This window comes from Equus przewalskii, chromosome 18 (genome assembly GCF_037783145.1).
Source record: "Equus przewalskii isolate Varuska chromosome 18, EquPr2, whole genome shotgun sequence".
NCBI classification, from domain to species: Eukaryota; Metazoa; Chordata; class Mammalia; order Perissodactyla; family Equidae; genus Equus; species Equus przewalskii.
The window spans coordinates 9,752,832-9,771,691 of NC_091848.1; the positions used below are offsets into that span (position 1 = coordinate 9,752,832).

Consider the following 18,860-nt stretch of genomic DNA (forward strand, 5'->3'; position numbering starts at 1 on the left):
TTGTATCTAATCCTGCTTCTCCAATCGCCTGCTCCCTGCAACATCCCACAGCAGAAAGAGCAGTTTCTGAACACGTAATATGATCATGTCACTCCCCTGCTCAAAACCCTCCAAGGATACTCTACGAAACCCCCAGTTCCTACTAGGACCTATGAGGCCTTACACAACTGCGTACTCCTCTGCCTTCTACTTCACCTCCTTCAGCTCTCTCCTTCACTCACCCTGCTCCAGCCAAACATATTCCTGCAGTTCTGGGAACCCATCAAGCACATTCCCACTGAGGTCCTTGCACTAGCTATACGCAATGCCTGGAATGGTCCTTCTCCATATCCTCACATACCCATTCCACTCATTTCATTTGGTCTCTGCTTAAATGTCAATCAAAGAGGTCTTTGCTGATGACTCTAAAAAAAATTAACCCCTTTGTCCCCCACTTTCTAATCCCTTATCTGCTTTATTTTTCTCCCTGTAATGTATCTCCACACAAATTTACTAATGTTCATTTGTTTATTGCCTGTCTCTCTCCACTAGAATTTAATGAGGTCAGGGATTTTGTCTTTTTCCTCAGTGCCAAGAGTAGAGCCTGGCATAAAGGAGGTGGTCATTCAAAGTTAGTTGAATGAATGAACAAATTAATTAGCACATATGAAACACTGCATGCTTCTCAGCTTAATGATGGGGGAAAGGATGAACTCAGTACAAAATAGAGATCCACTGTGGAAACAGAGAAGAAAATAAAGGTAGGATTTGGCAATTATCCAGTGAATCGGAGAAAACAGCCAAGTTAGGAAACCAAAGCAAAATAAATTCCACACCAATGCTGAATTATCAAATGTGGATTACCTACACTGATCAAATTACTAAATCTCCATTGTCTCTTCTAGATATAAGAGTGGAATCCTCTGTGTTAAGCCCTTAATTGCAAAATAAACAGGCAGATTGTTAAAGTACAGTTGAGAGAAGATTGCTAAACATGTGTACAAAAAAATTTAAATAATAAAATGAAAAGCATCTGGGAAGGTGGCCAGAGACAGTGCTAACTGTTGGCCACAGAAACACAGGTTAATAAGTCCACAGCAGAGACAGATGCAAGGAGCAGCTATTTAACTCAGATAAACAAGAATTCTACGGGCAGAAAGTGGCAGGGGCAGTATTTCAGAGACAGGGAATGGTACATATGCTAAGACATGGAGTCAAACAGCACAGTGGCATGGAACTGTAAGTATTTGTGTTGCTCCAGCAAAAAGTGAGTTATGAGAAAATAAAAAGGGTGGAAAGACAAGCAGGGGCAGATCATAAGGATCTTGCCTGCCATATAGAGGAACTTAGGTTTAAACATGTTGGAAACACAAAGCCATTGAAGAGTCCCACAGCGTAGTGTGGGAGAGAGAGAAATCGGGGAATAGTGAGTTTGGATGCAAAGAAACTAAGTAAAACAGAATAACCATTTGGCAATATCTATCAACATTACAAATGCAAAACTCTCTTTACCTAGGAATTTCAGGATTTTATCATATGGATACACCTACATAAAGGCAAAACAACACTTTTCAAAATTATTCATTATTTATACCATAGTTTGTACTAGCAAAAGATTGAAACAGTGTGAATGTGGATCACTGAAAAGTAGATTTTAAGAAGTCATTTCATATCTAATAAATGGAGTATTTTACAACCACTATATAGAATGAGAAGACTGTAGAATGTGCTTATATAGATATTAAAACCATATTATTAAGTGGAAAAAGCATGTTTGCATGGCAGTATGTAACATATTAATATTTGTGTAAAGAAATACATACATACAAAACTGGAATTATTATTAACTTCTAGAAGGGGAGGGAATGAAATGCACTTTCCTCTTTATAAACCTTTTGCACTTTAAGAAAAAGTTAGTTTCAGTACTTGGAATAGCAATAAGGATAGAAGAGACCAAATATTCAAGATAGCTTTTAGATTGCAGACTGAATGGGACACGGTAACTGAACGGATGTGCAGAGGAGGAGAAAGGACTATAGAAAACAACTGCTCCTGCTAGGAGATTGGCTGCCACCAATAGCATCTGTAGGTTTTGGGGGAGAGGTGATGAATTTAGCCTGAAAATACTGAGTTTTAGAATTATGTGTGAAGGTATTTGCAGGTATCTAGTAAGTGATACATGACTATGTTTATGTATGTATGCTACACTCATGAAGGAGTACTGAAAACCCAGTGCTTCATACAAAATGTTTAAAGTGTGCAGTGATTCCAGAAGCTCTCCAGGGACTCTCCCTTCCAAGCAATGAATCAGAGATATAAGACATTTGTGTTTTATAGCTATGCCTTTGGAATACTTGCCTTCTACATAGCGGTGGTAGGAGAGGGAAAAGTCAGAGGATTGTACACTGGCTTTTAAATGTTTCAGCCCACAACTGTTATATGTCACTTCCACTCAGAGCCTGCCCAATTCCAAAGGGACTAGGAAATTTGAAGGAGCACATGGGATCCAGTGTAGTACATTCATTACCCCTCCAGGCCACATGATATCCTTGCAAGATGTTTTCATATCCTCACTTTCCAGAAGAGGAAATGGAGGATCAAAAAGGCTAAGTAAATGGCCCTATATTTCAGGACTGTAAGAAAACCAGGGTCAAACCCAGGTTTCCGTGTCTAAAATGAAAACTCTTTCATGAACTGCATCCTTTTCCAAGGATATCCATTGGCTTGAATTCATAGGAAATGCTCGAAGACACTTTAACACTTTAACACTATTTTAACTCTTCCAGGCATTCGAATTGCTTGATACCAGATTCCTGGACCCTAACCCAGCTGTACAAAAATCAAAATTTGAGTGGCAGACCAGGAATGCACATTTTTAACAAACTCACTCAGTGCTTGTGATACTGAAACCACTGCTCTTCAGCACAGAGGAGGACCAAGCATCCGAGGAGGGCATCTCTTCAGTATGCGTACTGTGTATGGGCGCACCCCTGGGGGTCAATAGCAGTGAGCCCAACCAGGAGTGTTCACCAGAATCAGTGAGCAGCTGTTAAAACTACACACACCTGGACCCAACCACAGAGACACTGAACTCAGTTATGTTTCTTTAACATTTCTTCAACTTGATTCTAACATATACTCCTGGAAGAAACCACTGAATTAATGGTTTTTAAGTTAAGACAAGAGATGGCAGGCCCATGTAGCATACACAGTTACCTTTGGGGACAAGAGGCAGCATTTATTGTAGGGATTAAAATTAGCACAGGCAAAGGAGTAAGCCTTATAGCTGTCTGGTGGGGCTAGTTACTTAAGTCCTTTCTGCCTTTCTCATCTGTTAAATGGGGTAATAATGATGCAAAATTTATGTGATTATTGGATAAGGTTAATAAATGATTAAGCACAATTCCTAGCATAAGGTGTTTAATAAATGTTAACTGTTGAATTATCACTATTTTTATTGATAGGATAAATTAGATAAAATGGCAGGCATGAAGGAGTAAGCCTTGAAACCACAGCCTGTGTGTAGTGATTAAAAGCAAGTACTTTGGAGTCATAAGTTCCAGGTTCAAATCTAAGTTCCACTGTCAATGATACCTTGGGCAATTAAAAAAAACTGTTCTTTGCCACTATTTTCTCATCTTAAAATAAAAGGAATAATTAAGAAAGAAAAAAAGACATAATACATGTAAAATATTTAGAAGAGTCTCTGGCACATAGTCAGTCCTCAACATTGTTATTATAATGATAAGGATGTAACCCATTCAGTGATTCTTCACAAACACCCTTGGCAGGGCTTCTAGAAAGCAAAATCCATGCAACTATGTTGACGTTCCTGGACAATTCAAGCATAATTTCTCTGCTGGAAAGAGGTCCTGCAAGCATAGAGCACCTGTTCTTTTATAAAAGTTCTATGACCATAGGTTTGGAACTCAACAGACTGGAATTTAAGCCCGACTCTGTCACCAAGTAACAAGCTGTGTGACTTTGGCCAACTTATCCACTATTTCTGAACTGTAGTGAAAAGGTGAGTGGCAACTAAAGACAGGAAGACTCTTACATAGATCAAAATTTGAGAAAGTGTGTTTCTTGCTAAAGAATCAATACAAGTCTATAATAAAAATATAGACATGAGCTGACAAAAGCTTATCTAGCACACCACAACATCAGTAGTCAATCCGAATAACTACCAGAATGTGTTATAAATCCAATTTTAAACAACTGTGAAATTGCCTGTCACCTAAAACACTTGGCAAGGTTTGGTAGATTTAGCTTCCTCAGGGTCCTGATTAATACGAATTTGTTATATTGCATTGTGCTATATTTTTTATGTTTCTTCTCAACACTCATTCATTTCCTGATGTGTTGGAAATGCCCAGAAAGCCACATTCATTCATCAAAGAATCATTCATCAAAAAAATCAGCATTCAGTGGAATCAAAGTAATCTGCTTAAAAAGATTTTTACAGCCAAGATATGTTTGATTCATTAAAGAACAAATTCATATTAAACAATAATGTGATAAAAAACCCTTAAAACTCTACAGCTCCAGTGAAGTATATGAATGATGGTCTCCATGATTATATATGACAGAAAATGTCTACAATAGTTTCCTCTGCTTACCTCAGAGCTGCTCCCCTGCAAAAGAGATTTGGGTTTATGCTGACTTTTACTAATCTTTTTTGTTGAATGATTCTCTCCCTTGGGTTCATCTGGATTAACTTCCTTTATAAACCGATGGGCAACATCCAATACATTAGATAACATTTGAGATTTTGCCTATTAACAAATAAATAAAATATGATTAAAAAGCCTAATATGTCAACCTAAGTAAATTAGATACATCAGATCATATCTTCATTATTCTATGCCTCCTAAAATCCAATAAATTTTATTTAATATTTAAAAAGACAAATTGACGTTTATATCAACCAATATAACAGTGACAGCTGCCATCTATTGAGGGGCTAGTTTGGGTTCATACTATCCTAAGTATCTTAAAAACAAACCATATTTAATTCTCAAAGCAACTCTAAGGCATAACCATTTTTATCTCTGTTTTAGGGATAAAGAAACTAAAGCTTTGAGAGTTTAAATAACTTGCCCCTGGTCACCTGGTGAATGGGTGGCAGAGCTGAGAAGTGACCCAGGTGTGTATAATTCTGATGACTCATAGCCTTTCCACAAGGTCAACCCCCAAAAGATATATGTGTTATTTTGTGCACATCATGGCTAAAGAACTGAATATAGCTAATCTAGTAGGAGCTTGAATGAGCGGTAATGAATATTCCTTGGTGATGAAATGTCTTTAGAAAGTATTAGCTATTCAAAAGTGCACATCAGGAAGTGTCTCCGCACATGGCTCCCTAGTAAACTCCAAGGCATCCCTGGTCTCTTGTGTTGTGTCTTTGCTCATAACTTTCACGTAGCAGGAAGGCCCTCCCTCCCCTACTCCTTTCGTTGCCTGTAGACTTCTACTTCTCCTTCTGGACTCATCCTGAGTTACTCCCACAGGTCCAGGAAACTATCCCCTCCCTCTTCCCTCAGCTGCGAGGTGCCCATCCTCTGTAACCTCTACCAGCTCATATAATATTGATTTTACACCACCTTTTGGCGTCTATCTATCCCATCATACTATAAAATCTCACGGAAGGAAAAATCACATCTTCTTAAATCTTTGTGTGGCTACCACAGTGCCTGGCTGATAACATTTGGTGAAAATGAGGTGTTGGGGGAGGAAGAGGAAGAACTGCAGAATTAGAATAAATAATTGAGAAAAAGAATTCAAAAAACATTTTCGTGTGCCTTCAGAGTGGCTGCAAAGGAAGAGGCAACTCTCAGGGAGGCCCTATTCTCTGAGGGGTGTCTATCAGCAACTACCCTGGTCCGCCAAGGCCCCTGCAGAATTCTGGATCCCACTGGAGCTTGCACCAAACTCCAGGGGGAAGATGCAGACCCTTCAGAGGCTCTCTGAGGACCTGGCACTGGGAACACAGCAATAGGTCTCACTTCTTACCAAATGACCTCAAGATAGAGAAACACTTCAGCAGGAATCAGAAATAATTATTTTGTACTCTCCCATGAAAATATTCCTATTTTCAAATTGTCATCTAGCTACCTAATTAAATAGCTAAGATTACATTGAAATTTTGCAGTTCTGACCTTTTGTAAATCTGTTAAGATTCACCACAATCTGATTCTAGAAATAAATCAGTGAACATCAAATTAACTAATACATCACACTGAATTAACAAATTATCTATGAAAAATGACTAACATAACCTATGCACATATATTGCTGTCTGTATACAAACCTATGGTATCTGCTCAAACTTTTCCCAATGATCATCAAACAGCCTATATAGACCTATGTAATCCTTATTTTTAAAAGAAATTCAAGCTAACGGTAATGCTTCATCCTTCCAGAAATACTTGTATTTTAAAAAATGTCTTTTAAACAGAATAATTTAATCTAGGTCTGATCTTAAATTCCCCAGAATAAAGATCTGTTGATTTCAAAGGTGGTTAAAATGTCTAGTTTTCATTTTACATTTTTAAAAATCTCAAAAACAATAGTATTGATTTTATATGAAATGATAAAGATAGAAATATCATTGAAAGATATATGTTTATTTAAATAACACAAAGCAAAGGTTATTTCTGTCCTAGAATGAATCTTGCTATCAATGTTCCACTAACTTTTATGACATTTTTAGGTAGCATATTAAGAGATTCTGAAATGGCCAAAAGAAGTTGATTTTATCCTTAAGTTAAACTTACTGTTAAAAAATAAGATAAACATCATGGATAATTGATAAAATGGAAAGCTATATCTAAATATCTTAAAGCTCTGTTAATTAAGTGTAAATAAACTGCCAATAAGTGGAAATTTTCTTTCCTAGAACATCTTAAATTTAAATATTACTTTCCTCAGTTGTAAGAGTGTATATGCTTATTTTACTTTTCTTGTTCTTAAAATAATCATGCAAGGAGAGGGAACAGATATTATGACCCCATTGCACAGACGGGGAAACGCAAGTTCATAAAGCTTAGGTCAAAGCCAAATGGATACAAAATGTTGGGGCTTGAATTAGAAACAGGCTCTGTCTTCTTCTAGCCTAATCTCTTTTCCCTGCTGGATTATGTTAATTCATAAAATGTGTTTTACTTTTGATTTCCTGAAACTTAAAATATATTACATTGATCTCTAATAGATATAAACATTGTTCCTTCCTTTAAAGAAAAACAAAACTCTAATTCTATACAAATGTTTATGCAGGGATTAGGTTGTTTAGTTTTGGTTTCAATTTATTTTGCTTCTTTATTTTCATCTTTGACCAAAAACTAGCAAATTGAAGGGAGGAACAGAGATTCTCCTTTCACTCATCTCCTCTGTCACCTCCTACTGGGGAGTGGGGTGGTTGGAAGGCAAGATGAATGTTGAAAAAACAGAACTTTTGAACAACAAAGTTAAACATATTCTATAAGAGTAGAATTATAGAACAAACTTAAACCATCTCTCTCTTAATTAAGAGGTATAAAATTTAATAGAATCATTTACATTAGAAAATTTAACAGAATCATTAACATTAGAAATTTACCACAGTACTATAACATGCTATTTTACAATAAGTACTTAAATGTTCCTTGATAAGTGAATAATATATTACCAATATGTTAATGGTTTGAAACTTCCTGTTCTCCAGACCCATCTCACACACTCACTCCAGAGAAGAGTGAACAACTAATTGCAAGACACTCACGTCTCTCCACCTAGGCAGGTTGCCCCTTGAACCCGGAGGGAGCTCTGTGATAGTTTAATAGAATGTGAGAGTAATAATGAGTTTCACTTTCATTGGCAAGGTAGTAAGAAACAGGTGTGCCTTCTCTACGCTTTTTACTGTTGAGCAATCTGGATAAAAAGATGTACAGTGACCTTTAAAGTAACATATCAAAGATGGTGGTGTTACAGATAACAGTCCCAAAATCGTTGCTTAAGAGGGAGATATCTTAGGAACACCCATATTGAATTCCTAGGTGAGTAAGAAATGAACGTTTACTGTTTTAAGCCACTGAGATTTGGAGTTCTTCTTTACAGCAGCGATCATTACCCTAACATATTGGCTCAGTTTTGGAAACTTCCCCTAATTGGGTATTCTGTTTCAGCTAGCAAAAAAAAAAAAAAAAAAAAGTCTTAAAAAGGTGTTTCCCATTAATAACATACATAAATATATTATTTCCATGTCTTGCCAAAGTTTTCCTCTCTACTTGGAAAGGCTAGCTTTTCTACTACAATTCTTATCATTTTAGGCTCAGATCAAATGTTATCCAATTCCAATGTATGTCCAATGGCATTATAAACACAAATTCAAAACAGCAAATTGTTTAATCTCTCTGAGACGAAGTTTTCTTCCTCAACTAACCACAGCAAAATTAACGTCTTCTGTATGCTCTTATAACTCCTTGCTTATACCAATACCAGAGCTTTGCTCCTCAGTGTGTGATCCATAAATCAGCAGCATCTCTATCACCTGGAAACTTGCTAAAAATATGAAATCTCAGGTCCCATTCAGACTCACTGAATCAGAACCTGCAGTCTAAAATGCAACTTGAAAGCACGTTAAGGTTTGAGTATCAGTGTGTCAGAACACTTAGTCAGTCATATTACAACTGGTTGAATATGTCTTCTCTTGTGTGATTACAAATTCCTTGAGAGAGGGGACCATGTCTTGTTCTGTCTTATATCCCACATTCTATGTCACCCTCTTTCAATTCTTCTCCCTGCAGCACTGTCCTTCATACTTTGCAGCTAGAATATTACTTGATTCTGGTTAAGTACTTGAGAAATGTTGGCTGAGTCAAATTTAACTGGCTTACTGAGATAAAAAATGACTAACAATTCTATTTGAACATTCCTTCTTTATACCCAAGCTATCTAAGTCAGTGTAAACACAGGCAAACCAATGGCACTATTAATAATAGAACGAAAAGCCAAATAATTTACCTCTCTAAACCTGAGTGTTTGCACCTGTAAAATGAAGCCACTATCTACCTTTCAGAGCTATTCTGAAGAATATACATCCTGTATGAAAAACACCTAGCAGAGTAATGACATGAAGTAGTGAATTTAAATGATTGCTACCATTTTATCTGGATAGCAATATACTACTTCTCTCTAAGAGAAATAGTTCAAATATGCAGTAAATAGAATTCTTACCAAATTCAATAGACAGAGGTGAGACTTCTGACTATGCATATAATGAAGAGGACAGTAAATAATTCTGTCCCCATGAAACAAATGTTAAACTGAATAAATTTGTTAAAAACTATTTCGGGGTTCTGGAAACCAACCGAAAGCAAACAAATTGAGAAGTGTTTACTCAAGAGAAACTGCTAGGACATTAGTGAAGAACAGCAAGAGTCTATAGTTTCCTTGCGTGGGGCTGTTCCTATCTTCCATCTCCCTTCCCAAGTTTGTCAATATCACAAGGGCAAGACTGTCCTTACTGCACAAGGAGTGTGCCTGATTCCAAGCAGAGGGAAGAATCTTGCAGCTGCAGTTGCATTATCAATAAACTAGCAAATTTGGTTATAAATGAATGGGGAAAACCTACAGCTCTGATAGCCTGAGATTTTGACCTCAGTAGGGGTAAGCAGTGGACCAACCAAACACATAATGGAATCATCCTGAAAATGAGAGAGCTATAGAAGAGCTGATTAAGAAATGGAAATCATAAAAAAAAAACAAAATGACAATTCTTGAGTATGACCTAAATAGGCTAACAAGAGATTTGAAATGGAAGAAGGAAGATTCAGTGAACTTGAAGATAGATCAAGATAAATTATCCAGTTTGACAAGTAAAAGGTAAAAGATTGAAGACAATGAACACAGCCTCAGAGACCTACGGACAGCACCAAGTATACTATCATAAATTTAGTGGACCTGGAATTTGCAATTTAAAATTTTCATTAAAAAAATAAAGTCAAGGGCTGGCCACATGGCATAGGGTTATGTTCGCACACTCTGCTTCGGCAGCCCAGGATTCACTGGTTCTGATCCTGGGGGCGGACCTATGCACTGCTTATCAAGCCCTGCTGTGGCAGGCATCCCACATATAAAGTAGAGGAAGATGGGTGCAGATGTTAGCTCAGGATCAATCTTCCTCAGCTAAAAGAGGAGGATTGGTGGCAAATGTTAGCTCAGGGCTAATCTTCCTCAAAATAAATAAATAAGATAAAATAAAGTCATAGACTATGAGAAAATATTTGAAAGTCATATATCTGATAGAGACATACATCCAGAATGTATAAAGAAATCTTAAATCTCCATAACACAAAGACAAATAACCTAATTTTAAAGTGGCCAAACATTTCTCCAAAGATATACAGAGGGCTAATAAGCACATGAAAAAATGTTCAATTAGTCATTAGAGAAATGCAAATTAAAACCACAATAAGATATCATTACACACATACTAGAATAGCTACAATGCAAAAGACTGACAATCGAGTTTTGGCAAAGATGTAGAGAAAAGGAAACACTCACATGTTGCTGGTGGGAATGTAAAATGGCAGAGAGACTTTGGAAAATAGTTCGGTAGTTTCTTAAAAAGTTAACAGACTCAACAATTCCATTCCTAGGTACCCACCCCAAAACAATGAAAATATGAGTCTACACAAAGATTTGTACACGAATATTCATAGCAGCATTATTCTAATAGCCAAAAAGTCTAAACAATCCATATGTCCATCAATTGATGACTGAATAGACAAAATATGATATAGCCATAGAACAGAATATTATTCGACATTAAAAAGGAATGAACTACTATGATGAACATGAAACAATACTGAAGTGCCTCAGAAACCTTTTGCTGAGTGAAAGAAGTCAGACACAAAAGATTACATAGGAATGATTTCATTTATAGGGAATTTCTAGAAAAGACAAATCTATAGAGACAGAAAGTAGATCAGTGGTTGCCCGGGGCTGAAAGTGGGAGCAATGGTTGACCACAAAAAAGCACCAGAAAACTTTGTGGTGTGATGGAAATCTTCTAAAACTCAATTGCGGTGATGTCACTGACTAATTGCCCTGAGAAATTCAAGGGTGGGTTTGGAAGCATTTAACTGTTTCTCCAAATTGTTTTTTTTCCTTTTGTTATGTAAAGGAGATGCAATCACCAAACTCCCTGAGCCAGACCAAGCCTCAGCACAAGAGCTACCCTATGATCTTTGCCTTATTTTTAATGCTAAGATCTCTCCAGGAGGAACTTAGGCCTTATTACCATAATCTGCAGTGTATGGGGAAGCATGTTTTCCAACTGAGCCTGCACAAGCAAATACCCACCTCTCCCTTTTAAATATTCACTCCCCATCCGAAATAAAAGGTCCCTGCTTCCTTTTGTTCCGGAAGCTATGACTTTGGAAATGATTCCACATGGCCTCCTATTTGCCTCAAATATACTTTACTTTGTGTGACAACTACTTCTGGTGGAGAGTCTGATTTAACTTGCCAGGAGGCGAACCCACTTTGGTTTTGGTAACAGTGACACAAAGGTTTGTAAATGTACTTTAAAAATCATTGAATTGTACAGTTACAATGTGAATTTCATAGTATGTAAATTAAACCTTGATAAAAGGAGTTTGAACTGAAAAATAAATTAATAAACAAGTCGCATCCTGCGTCACTATGGCTGACTGCAGCAGAGGCTTGTCCTAGGGTGAAGGCTCAGTTCCCAGGAATGTCCCCGTCTATGGTAATTCCTCCCTGACCCACAGCAGTGCTCATCTTCACTAGCCCCACCATGGACGACATAATTACTCCACATATCTCTGCCCTCTGAGTTATGTTCATTGGACAAGAAGTGAGCACCAGGCTGAGTTTATGAGAATTTAGATTTGGAATCAAGAAAGTGACATTTGGTCTCTCTCTCGGTGATCCTCTAAGTATGCAACTTCATAATTTGTTAATTATAAAAAGAAAGAATTAAGTAGTTATACAGAGAGGCAGAAAAATAAAGGTGAAAGCGGAAAAAGAAGTCGGCCTGGACTCTCAGCAGCTTTCTAGTTTCCGGTCCTGGTTCTTACTGTGACTCAGCCATGTCATCCCCACTCCCATACAATGAGACAGCTGTGAGGCCTTTAGCAACAAGGAAAAATTCTTTTTTGTTCAAGCTAGTATAAAGAGACCTAACTAATACAAAGATTGGTGCTTCCCAACTGGTGCAAGTTTGAAAATGTGGGGAGGTGTTTTGGGTTTTCCCATTTGTCGGAGAGCACTACTGACATTGAATGGGTGATAACTAGGCTTATGAATATTCCGAAATGTGAGGAAAGATACACCTCGAGAAGAAAAGTTACTGCCCAAAATACTCAAGAGCATTCCCACTGAGAAATCGTAACAAAGACCTAACCTTAAATTAGCAGTATTTTTTATAATTACAGAAATCCAGTGTTAAAAATAAAACCACAGACCCAAAATAGTGTCACTTGTGCTAAAGCCCATGATACCAAACCTACATTTAATACCTGATCTAACTGCATTTCAACCTCTCCCAAAAAACTAACTTTAAGCAGCCAGTCTGAAACTTTCCGGTCAGGACCAATGAGGTAATCTGTCTCATAGGCCTCTCCATCCTTCAGAGGGAGACCAGGTAATCTGCACGACAAAACCTTTGCCATTCCCTTCCCCCAGAAGAAGATGGCCTGGCCTAAAAATAGTCCTTTCTTTTCTTTTGCCAATAACTCCTCTGTCCCACCCTCCTGCCTAGAAAAAACCTTCCAATGATCCAATCTCTCATAGCACCCTTCTAGTTGCTAGAGGGGATGCTGTCCTATTCATGAACTGATTAATAAAGCCAATTAGATCTTCAAAATTATTCGGTTGAATTTTGTTTTTTGGTGAGAAAGATTGGCCCTGAGCTAACATCTGTTGCCAGTCTTCCTGTTTTTGCTTGAGGAAGATTGTCCTTGAGCAACATGTGTGCTAATCTTCCTTTATTTTGTGTTTTGTTTTGTGGGGTTTTTTGGTGTTTTGGGTTTTTTTTTTTTGTTTTAGAGGAAGATTAACCCTGACTTAAAATCTGCTGCCAATCCTCCTCTTTTTTGCTGAGAAAGACTGGCCCTGAGCTAACATCCATGCCCATCTTCTTCTACTTTATATATGGGACACCCACCACAGCCTGTCTTGACAAGCAGTGCATAGGTCCTCACGGGGATCCGAACCTTCAAACCAGGAGCTGCTGAAGCAGAATGTGCAAACTTAACTGCTGTGCCTCTGGGCTGGCCCCGATCTTCTTCTAGTTTGTATGTGGGATGCCACCACAACATGGCCTGATGAGCAGTGCCATGTCCATGCCAGGGATCCAAACCTGCAAACCCTGGGCCACTGAAGCAGAGCGTGCAAACTTAACCACTATGCCACTGGGCTGGCCCCAAATTTTGTTTTTTAACACCAGTAAAAATAAATCATAATCCTACCATATTAAAAAGTAAGGAATAGAGTTTCCTTCTCATCCATGAATGGTAATTCCCAGGGGTAACCACTATTAACAGTTTGGTATATTTCCTGCAGCCTTTTGTGTCTGCTTAAAAGGATACATATAGATTTGCAACACAAAACACATTATATTTCACTTAATAATATAAAAACTATTGTTTCAAGTAATAAATAATCAATCAACAAGACTGTGAAGGTTATTGTTATAAAATATTTAAAACAGATAACTATTCATATCAAGTATCATAACACTATACCATGTATAAATGATATTTTCAAATTTTAAAGCTCAACCTAAAGATCATTCACTTTCCATCTTCTAAATATGAAAATTTAAACATAGCAATACTAATAGGTAGCAACAGGAGGAGGAGGAGAGTAGAAATAAATAAAATTACCTGTGGAACTGCTCTACCTGCTAAAAATGTTTAAAAATCAAACCAAAACAACCTTCAGGGCACATAGTACATCATATATCTCACTGTAGGATAGAAGCTTCAACTAAAGCCAAAGAATGTGATTTACTGCCGGCATTTCCAGATTCCCCCACATCCTTCACTGCACTGTGTGATGGTAGGATTTCATCTGGTAACTGTTCTAAATTCTCACCTGAACTTTTTTTTCTCCCTAGAATGATATTATCTTTCAAATTACACTCTAGAAGAATTCATCACTCTGACAATGTATCATTAATCAAAGTAAAGAGGGTTGATATTTTATAGCATTTTGGAATGGATGGCACCTTGTACAAGTTAAGGTCCAAGAGTAAAAGTTTTAGTTTAGTTAGAAAAATGATATACTTTGTGGTAGTGTCAGTGCTTCAAAACTCTAACTACCATCATCATCCCCAATCCTGGCTATCCATCAATAAATATTAATGATCACGGTGACATAGCCAGCCCTCCCTTACGTGATCCAGAAGTTCTAGCTGGAAGAAGTTCGCACATAGTTCAGACCTACGTTACTTCCTAAATTTGAAAAAAAAAAGAAAGAACACTGGAATCTCTCTTTTCATGGTGTTAACTTTTGTTGATTTTCCGGGTGCAAAATTTTAGAAGGTATTTATTGTAACCACAGCCTTACATTAAAAACTAAAAATTCTAATTTCTGCAGATGAGTTGTGTTACTTTGTTAATAGATAGAGAGACACACACACACACACAGAGGAAGAAGCATGTTACAGCAAAACTCAAGAAACATTCTGAATTCATTGGTTGCTGTGATTGTTGAATATAGTTGGGACTTGGATAGCCTTTAACTTTAAAATCATTTCAAGAAGATCAAAGTATGCACTAATGGAATTTTTAAGTTATATCCACATAAAATCTCCTTTTGGGGACTCTCTCCCCTCCAAACTACAACAAAGGATTGGAAAAACTGAATTTCAGCCAGTGACCCTAAGGCCAGACGGTCAGAAAACTACAGAAACAAGACGAACGAGGACAGAGAGGCTGCAGCCAACATCAGAGGAGCTGGAACAGGGTAAGAGAGAACCTCGCTCCCTCCCCTAGAGACTGGGATCACTGACGCAGGAGAGGGAAGGAGTGGGGGAGGGGCCACGTGACCGTGGGATCATCCAGGACTCCCACCACCAGTGCAGTGGAAACCCGCTGACAGGGGAAAGCTTCCATGTGCCAGGACCCCATCAAGCCAGGGACCCGGGAGACCAGAGAATGAGAGCTGATCGGAATCCAGATTGGCACGCAGAGAAAATGCCCCTCCTCCCCCAACCCCTGCTGGGCACCACCATCTTGCCTGAAGGCAGAGAGCTCAGAATGCGCAACCCTCAACTCCCATCTAGTGGCGACAGGCTGTAACTGCAACCGAATGCTGCCATCATGCACCAAAAACACTCCTCTACCATCCAGAAAGTTATGAAAGCTCCAGACCAGAAGGAGAACAATAAAAGCACAGAATTAAGTCCTGAGGACTTGGAAATAGGTAAACTAAGTGAAAATGAGTTCAGAGTAGCTATCATCAAAAAACTCAATGAGGTAGAGGGAAAGATAAAGAAACAAGTCAACAAGTTCTGGAGTTACTTCGCAAAAGAGATTGAAACTATAAAGAAGAATCAATCAGAAATACTAGAGATGAAAAATACAATAGACCAGATAAAACAGAATATGGATTCCCTGAATGCCTGTGTAGACACCATAGAGGAGCAAATGAGCATAATCGAAGATAGACAGGCTGAATGGCTCCAGACAGAGGAAGAAAGAGAACTAAGGATTAAAAAGCATGAGGAAAATATCAGAGAAATATCGGATTAAATGAGGAGAATGAATTTAAGAATCATTGGAATTCCTGAGAACGTGGAAGAGGAAAATGGAGCAGAAAGTGTCCTTAATGAAATTATAGAAGAGAACTTCCCAAATCTAGGGATTGAGGGAGAAATGTGTGTGGAGGAAGTTTTCAGATCTCCTAGATTTGTCAATGTGAAAAGACCTACTGCAAGGCACATAGTAGTAAAAATGGCAAAAATGAAAGACAAAGAAAGAATACTCAAGGCAGCAAGACAGAAGAAAATAACCTATAAAGGAACTCCTATCAGACTTTCAGCAGATTTCTCTACAGAAACCTTACAAGCCAGGAGAGAATGGAGTGACATATTCAAAACTTTAAAAGACAAAAATCTGCAGCCAAGAATACTGTATCCATCAAAAATATCCTTCAGATATGAGGGAGAAATTAGATCTTTTCCAGACAAACAAAAGTTAAGGGAATTTGTAACCAAAAGTCCTCCACTACAAGAAATCCTCAAGAAGGCTCTCATACCTGAAAAAAGAAAAAAAGGGAGAAAGAGGTCACAAACCACAGAGTAGGGAGACAGATAGAACCAGAATAGAATAGCAAATATTCAACTATAGCATTAGGAGAAAGGTAAGAAAACCAGCAAAGTAAAAACTATCTTATCACTCTAACTACAAACTCATAACACTAGTTGGAATAAGAGATGAAAATAATAATTTAGGAGGGGAAAAGCAAAGGGACTAAATCAGTCTAGGCCAAGTAAGTAAGAGACCACCAGAGAATAGACTATATTATAAAAACTTCAGGGTAGCCACTCAACTAAAAGACAGAACAGACCTACAAAACATAAATAAGGAAAAATCTAAGAAACCCAGCATAAGAAACTGCAGAAGTCAATGGGTAGGCTAAAACACACAGGACGAGAAACAAAGGTAACACAGGAAAACCAGATAATGAGTGACAGAATGACAGCATTAAGCCCACAGGCATCAATAATCACCCTCAATGTAAATGGATTGAACTCTCCAATAAAAAGACAGAGAGTTGCAAAATGGATTAAAGAACAAGATCCAACAATTTGTTGCCTCCAGGAAACACACCTCAGCCCCAAGGACAAACACAGGCTCAGAGTGAAGGGGTGGAAGACAATACTTCAAGCTAATAGCAAGAAAAAGAAAGCAGGTGTTGTGGTACTTACATCAGACAAAACGGATTTCAAAATAAGGCAGGTAAAGAGAGACACAGAGGGACAATATATAATGATCAAAGGGACACTTCATCAAGAAGAAATAATGCTTATAAATATCTATGCACCCAACACAAGAGCACCAAAGTTCATAAAGCAACTATTAACAGACCTAAAGGAAGATGTTAAAAACAACACAATAATAGTGGGGACCTCAGCACCCCACTCCCATCAATGGACAGATCATCCAGACAGAAAATCAACAAGGAAATAGTGGAGCTAAACGAAAAACTAAAACAATTGGACTTAATAGACGTATATAGAACACTTCATCCAAAAACAGCAGAATACACATTCCTCTCAAGTGCACATGGAACATCCTCAAGGATAGACCATATGTTGGGAAACAAGGCAAGACTCTACAAATTTAAAAAAAAAATTGAAATAATAACAAGCACCTTCTACAATCATAATGCTATAAGGCTAGAAATTAATTACAAGAAAAAAGCAGAGAAAGGCACAAGGATGTGGAGACTAAACAATACACTACTGAACAAGCAATGGATCATTGAAGAAATTAAAGAAGAAATCAAAAAATACCTGGAGACAAATGAAAATGATAACATGCCATACCAATTCATATGGGATACAGCAAAAACTGTATTAAGAGGAAAATTCATCACAATACAGACACATTGTAACAAACAAGAAAAATCTCAAAATAAGCAATCTTAAACTACACCTAACCGAATTAGAGAAAGAAGAACAAACAAAGCCCAAAGTCAGCAGAAGGAGAGAAATAATAAAAATCAGAGCAGAAATAAATTCTATTGAAACGAAAAAGGCAGTAGAAAGGATCAATGAAACGAAGAGCTGGTTCTTTGAGAAGATAAATAAAATTGACAAACCCCTAGCCAGACTTACAAAGAAAAAAAGTGAGAAAGCTCAAATAAACAAAGTCAGAAATGAAAGAGGAGAAATAACAACAGACTCTGCAGAAATACAACGGATCATAAGAGAATACTATGAAAAATTATATGCCAACAAAATGGATAACCTAGAGGAAATGGATAAATTCTTGGACTCCTACAATCTCCCAAAGCTCACTCAAGAAGAAGCAGACAATTTGAACAGACCAATCACAAGGAAAGAGATTGAAACAGCAATCAAAAACATCCCAAAGAATAAAACCCCAGGACCAGAGGCTTTCCTGGGGAATTCTACCAAACTTTCAGAGAGGACTTAATACCTATCCTTTTCAAGCTATTCCAAAAAATTAGGTAGTTATTATTCCTTTTCTACGTAACTCCCAACTCAGAGAGATTTAGTCTGACTGGTTATTATTATGTTGAGGTAGTTCCCTTCAATGCCCGTTTTGTTCAGAGTTTTTATCATAAATGGCTGTTGAATCTTGTCAAATGCTTTCTCTGCATCTATTGAGATGATCATGTGGTTTTTATTCCTCAGTTTGTTGATGTGGTGTATCACGTTGATTGATTTGCAGATGTTGAACCATCCCTGTGTGCCTGGTATGAATCCCACTTGATCATGATGTATGATCCTTTTGATGAATTGCTGAATTCTGGTTGCCAAAATTTTGTTTAGAATTTTTGCATCTACGTTCATCAGCGATATTGTCCTGTAGTTCTCTTTTTTCATGGTGTCCTTCTCAGGCTTTGGTATCAGCATGATGTTGGCCTCATAGAATGTGTTAGGAAGTGTTCCATCCTCCCTAACTACACCAGATATAAAAATTCCTCAGATTATCATGGATCTATGACAAGATGCAATAAACCATTAAATTTCTGCTTAGTAAAAATACCTTTGCAAAGGAAAGGAAATTTACTTATAAAAATATATAATTTGGGCATCTTAATCCATTAAACAAGAATGAAAAAGATGAGCTTTACCCCCCAATTTTTCCACACTATTAAAATACGTCTTTTATTGT

At 37.5% G+C, this 18,860-nt stretch overlaps 1 protein-coding gene across 14 annotated transcripts in view; it reads right to left on the minus strand.

Moving 5' to 3' along the window:
• The window catches only part of ZBBX (zinc finger B-box domain containing), a 140,108-nt gene that overhangs the window by 54,926 nt on the left and 66,322 nt on the right, over positions 1 to 18,860 (minus strand). For 9 of the 14 annotated variants that reach the window (XM_070582180.1, XM_008516231.2, XM_070582191.1 and 6 more), the window contains one exon: positions 4,599 to 4,754. The exons of the other annotated variants lie outside the window; for them this stretch is intronic. In XM_070582180.1, coding sequence (XP_070438281.1) covers positions 4,599 to 4,754 — 156 coding nt within the window. The remainder of the gene's footprint in view (positions 1 to 4,598; positions 4,755 to 18,860) is intronic. 14 annotated transcript variants of the gene reach the window in all.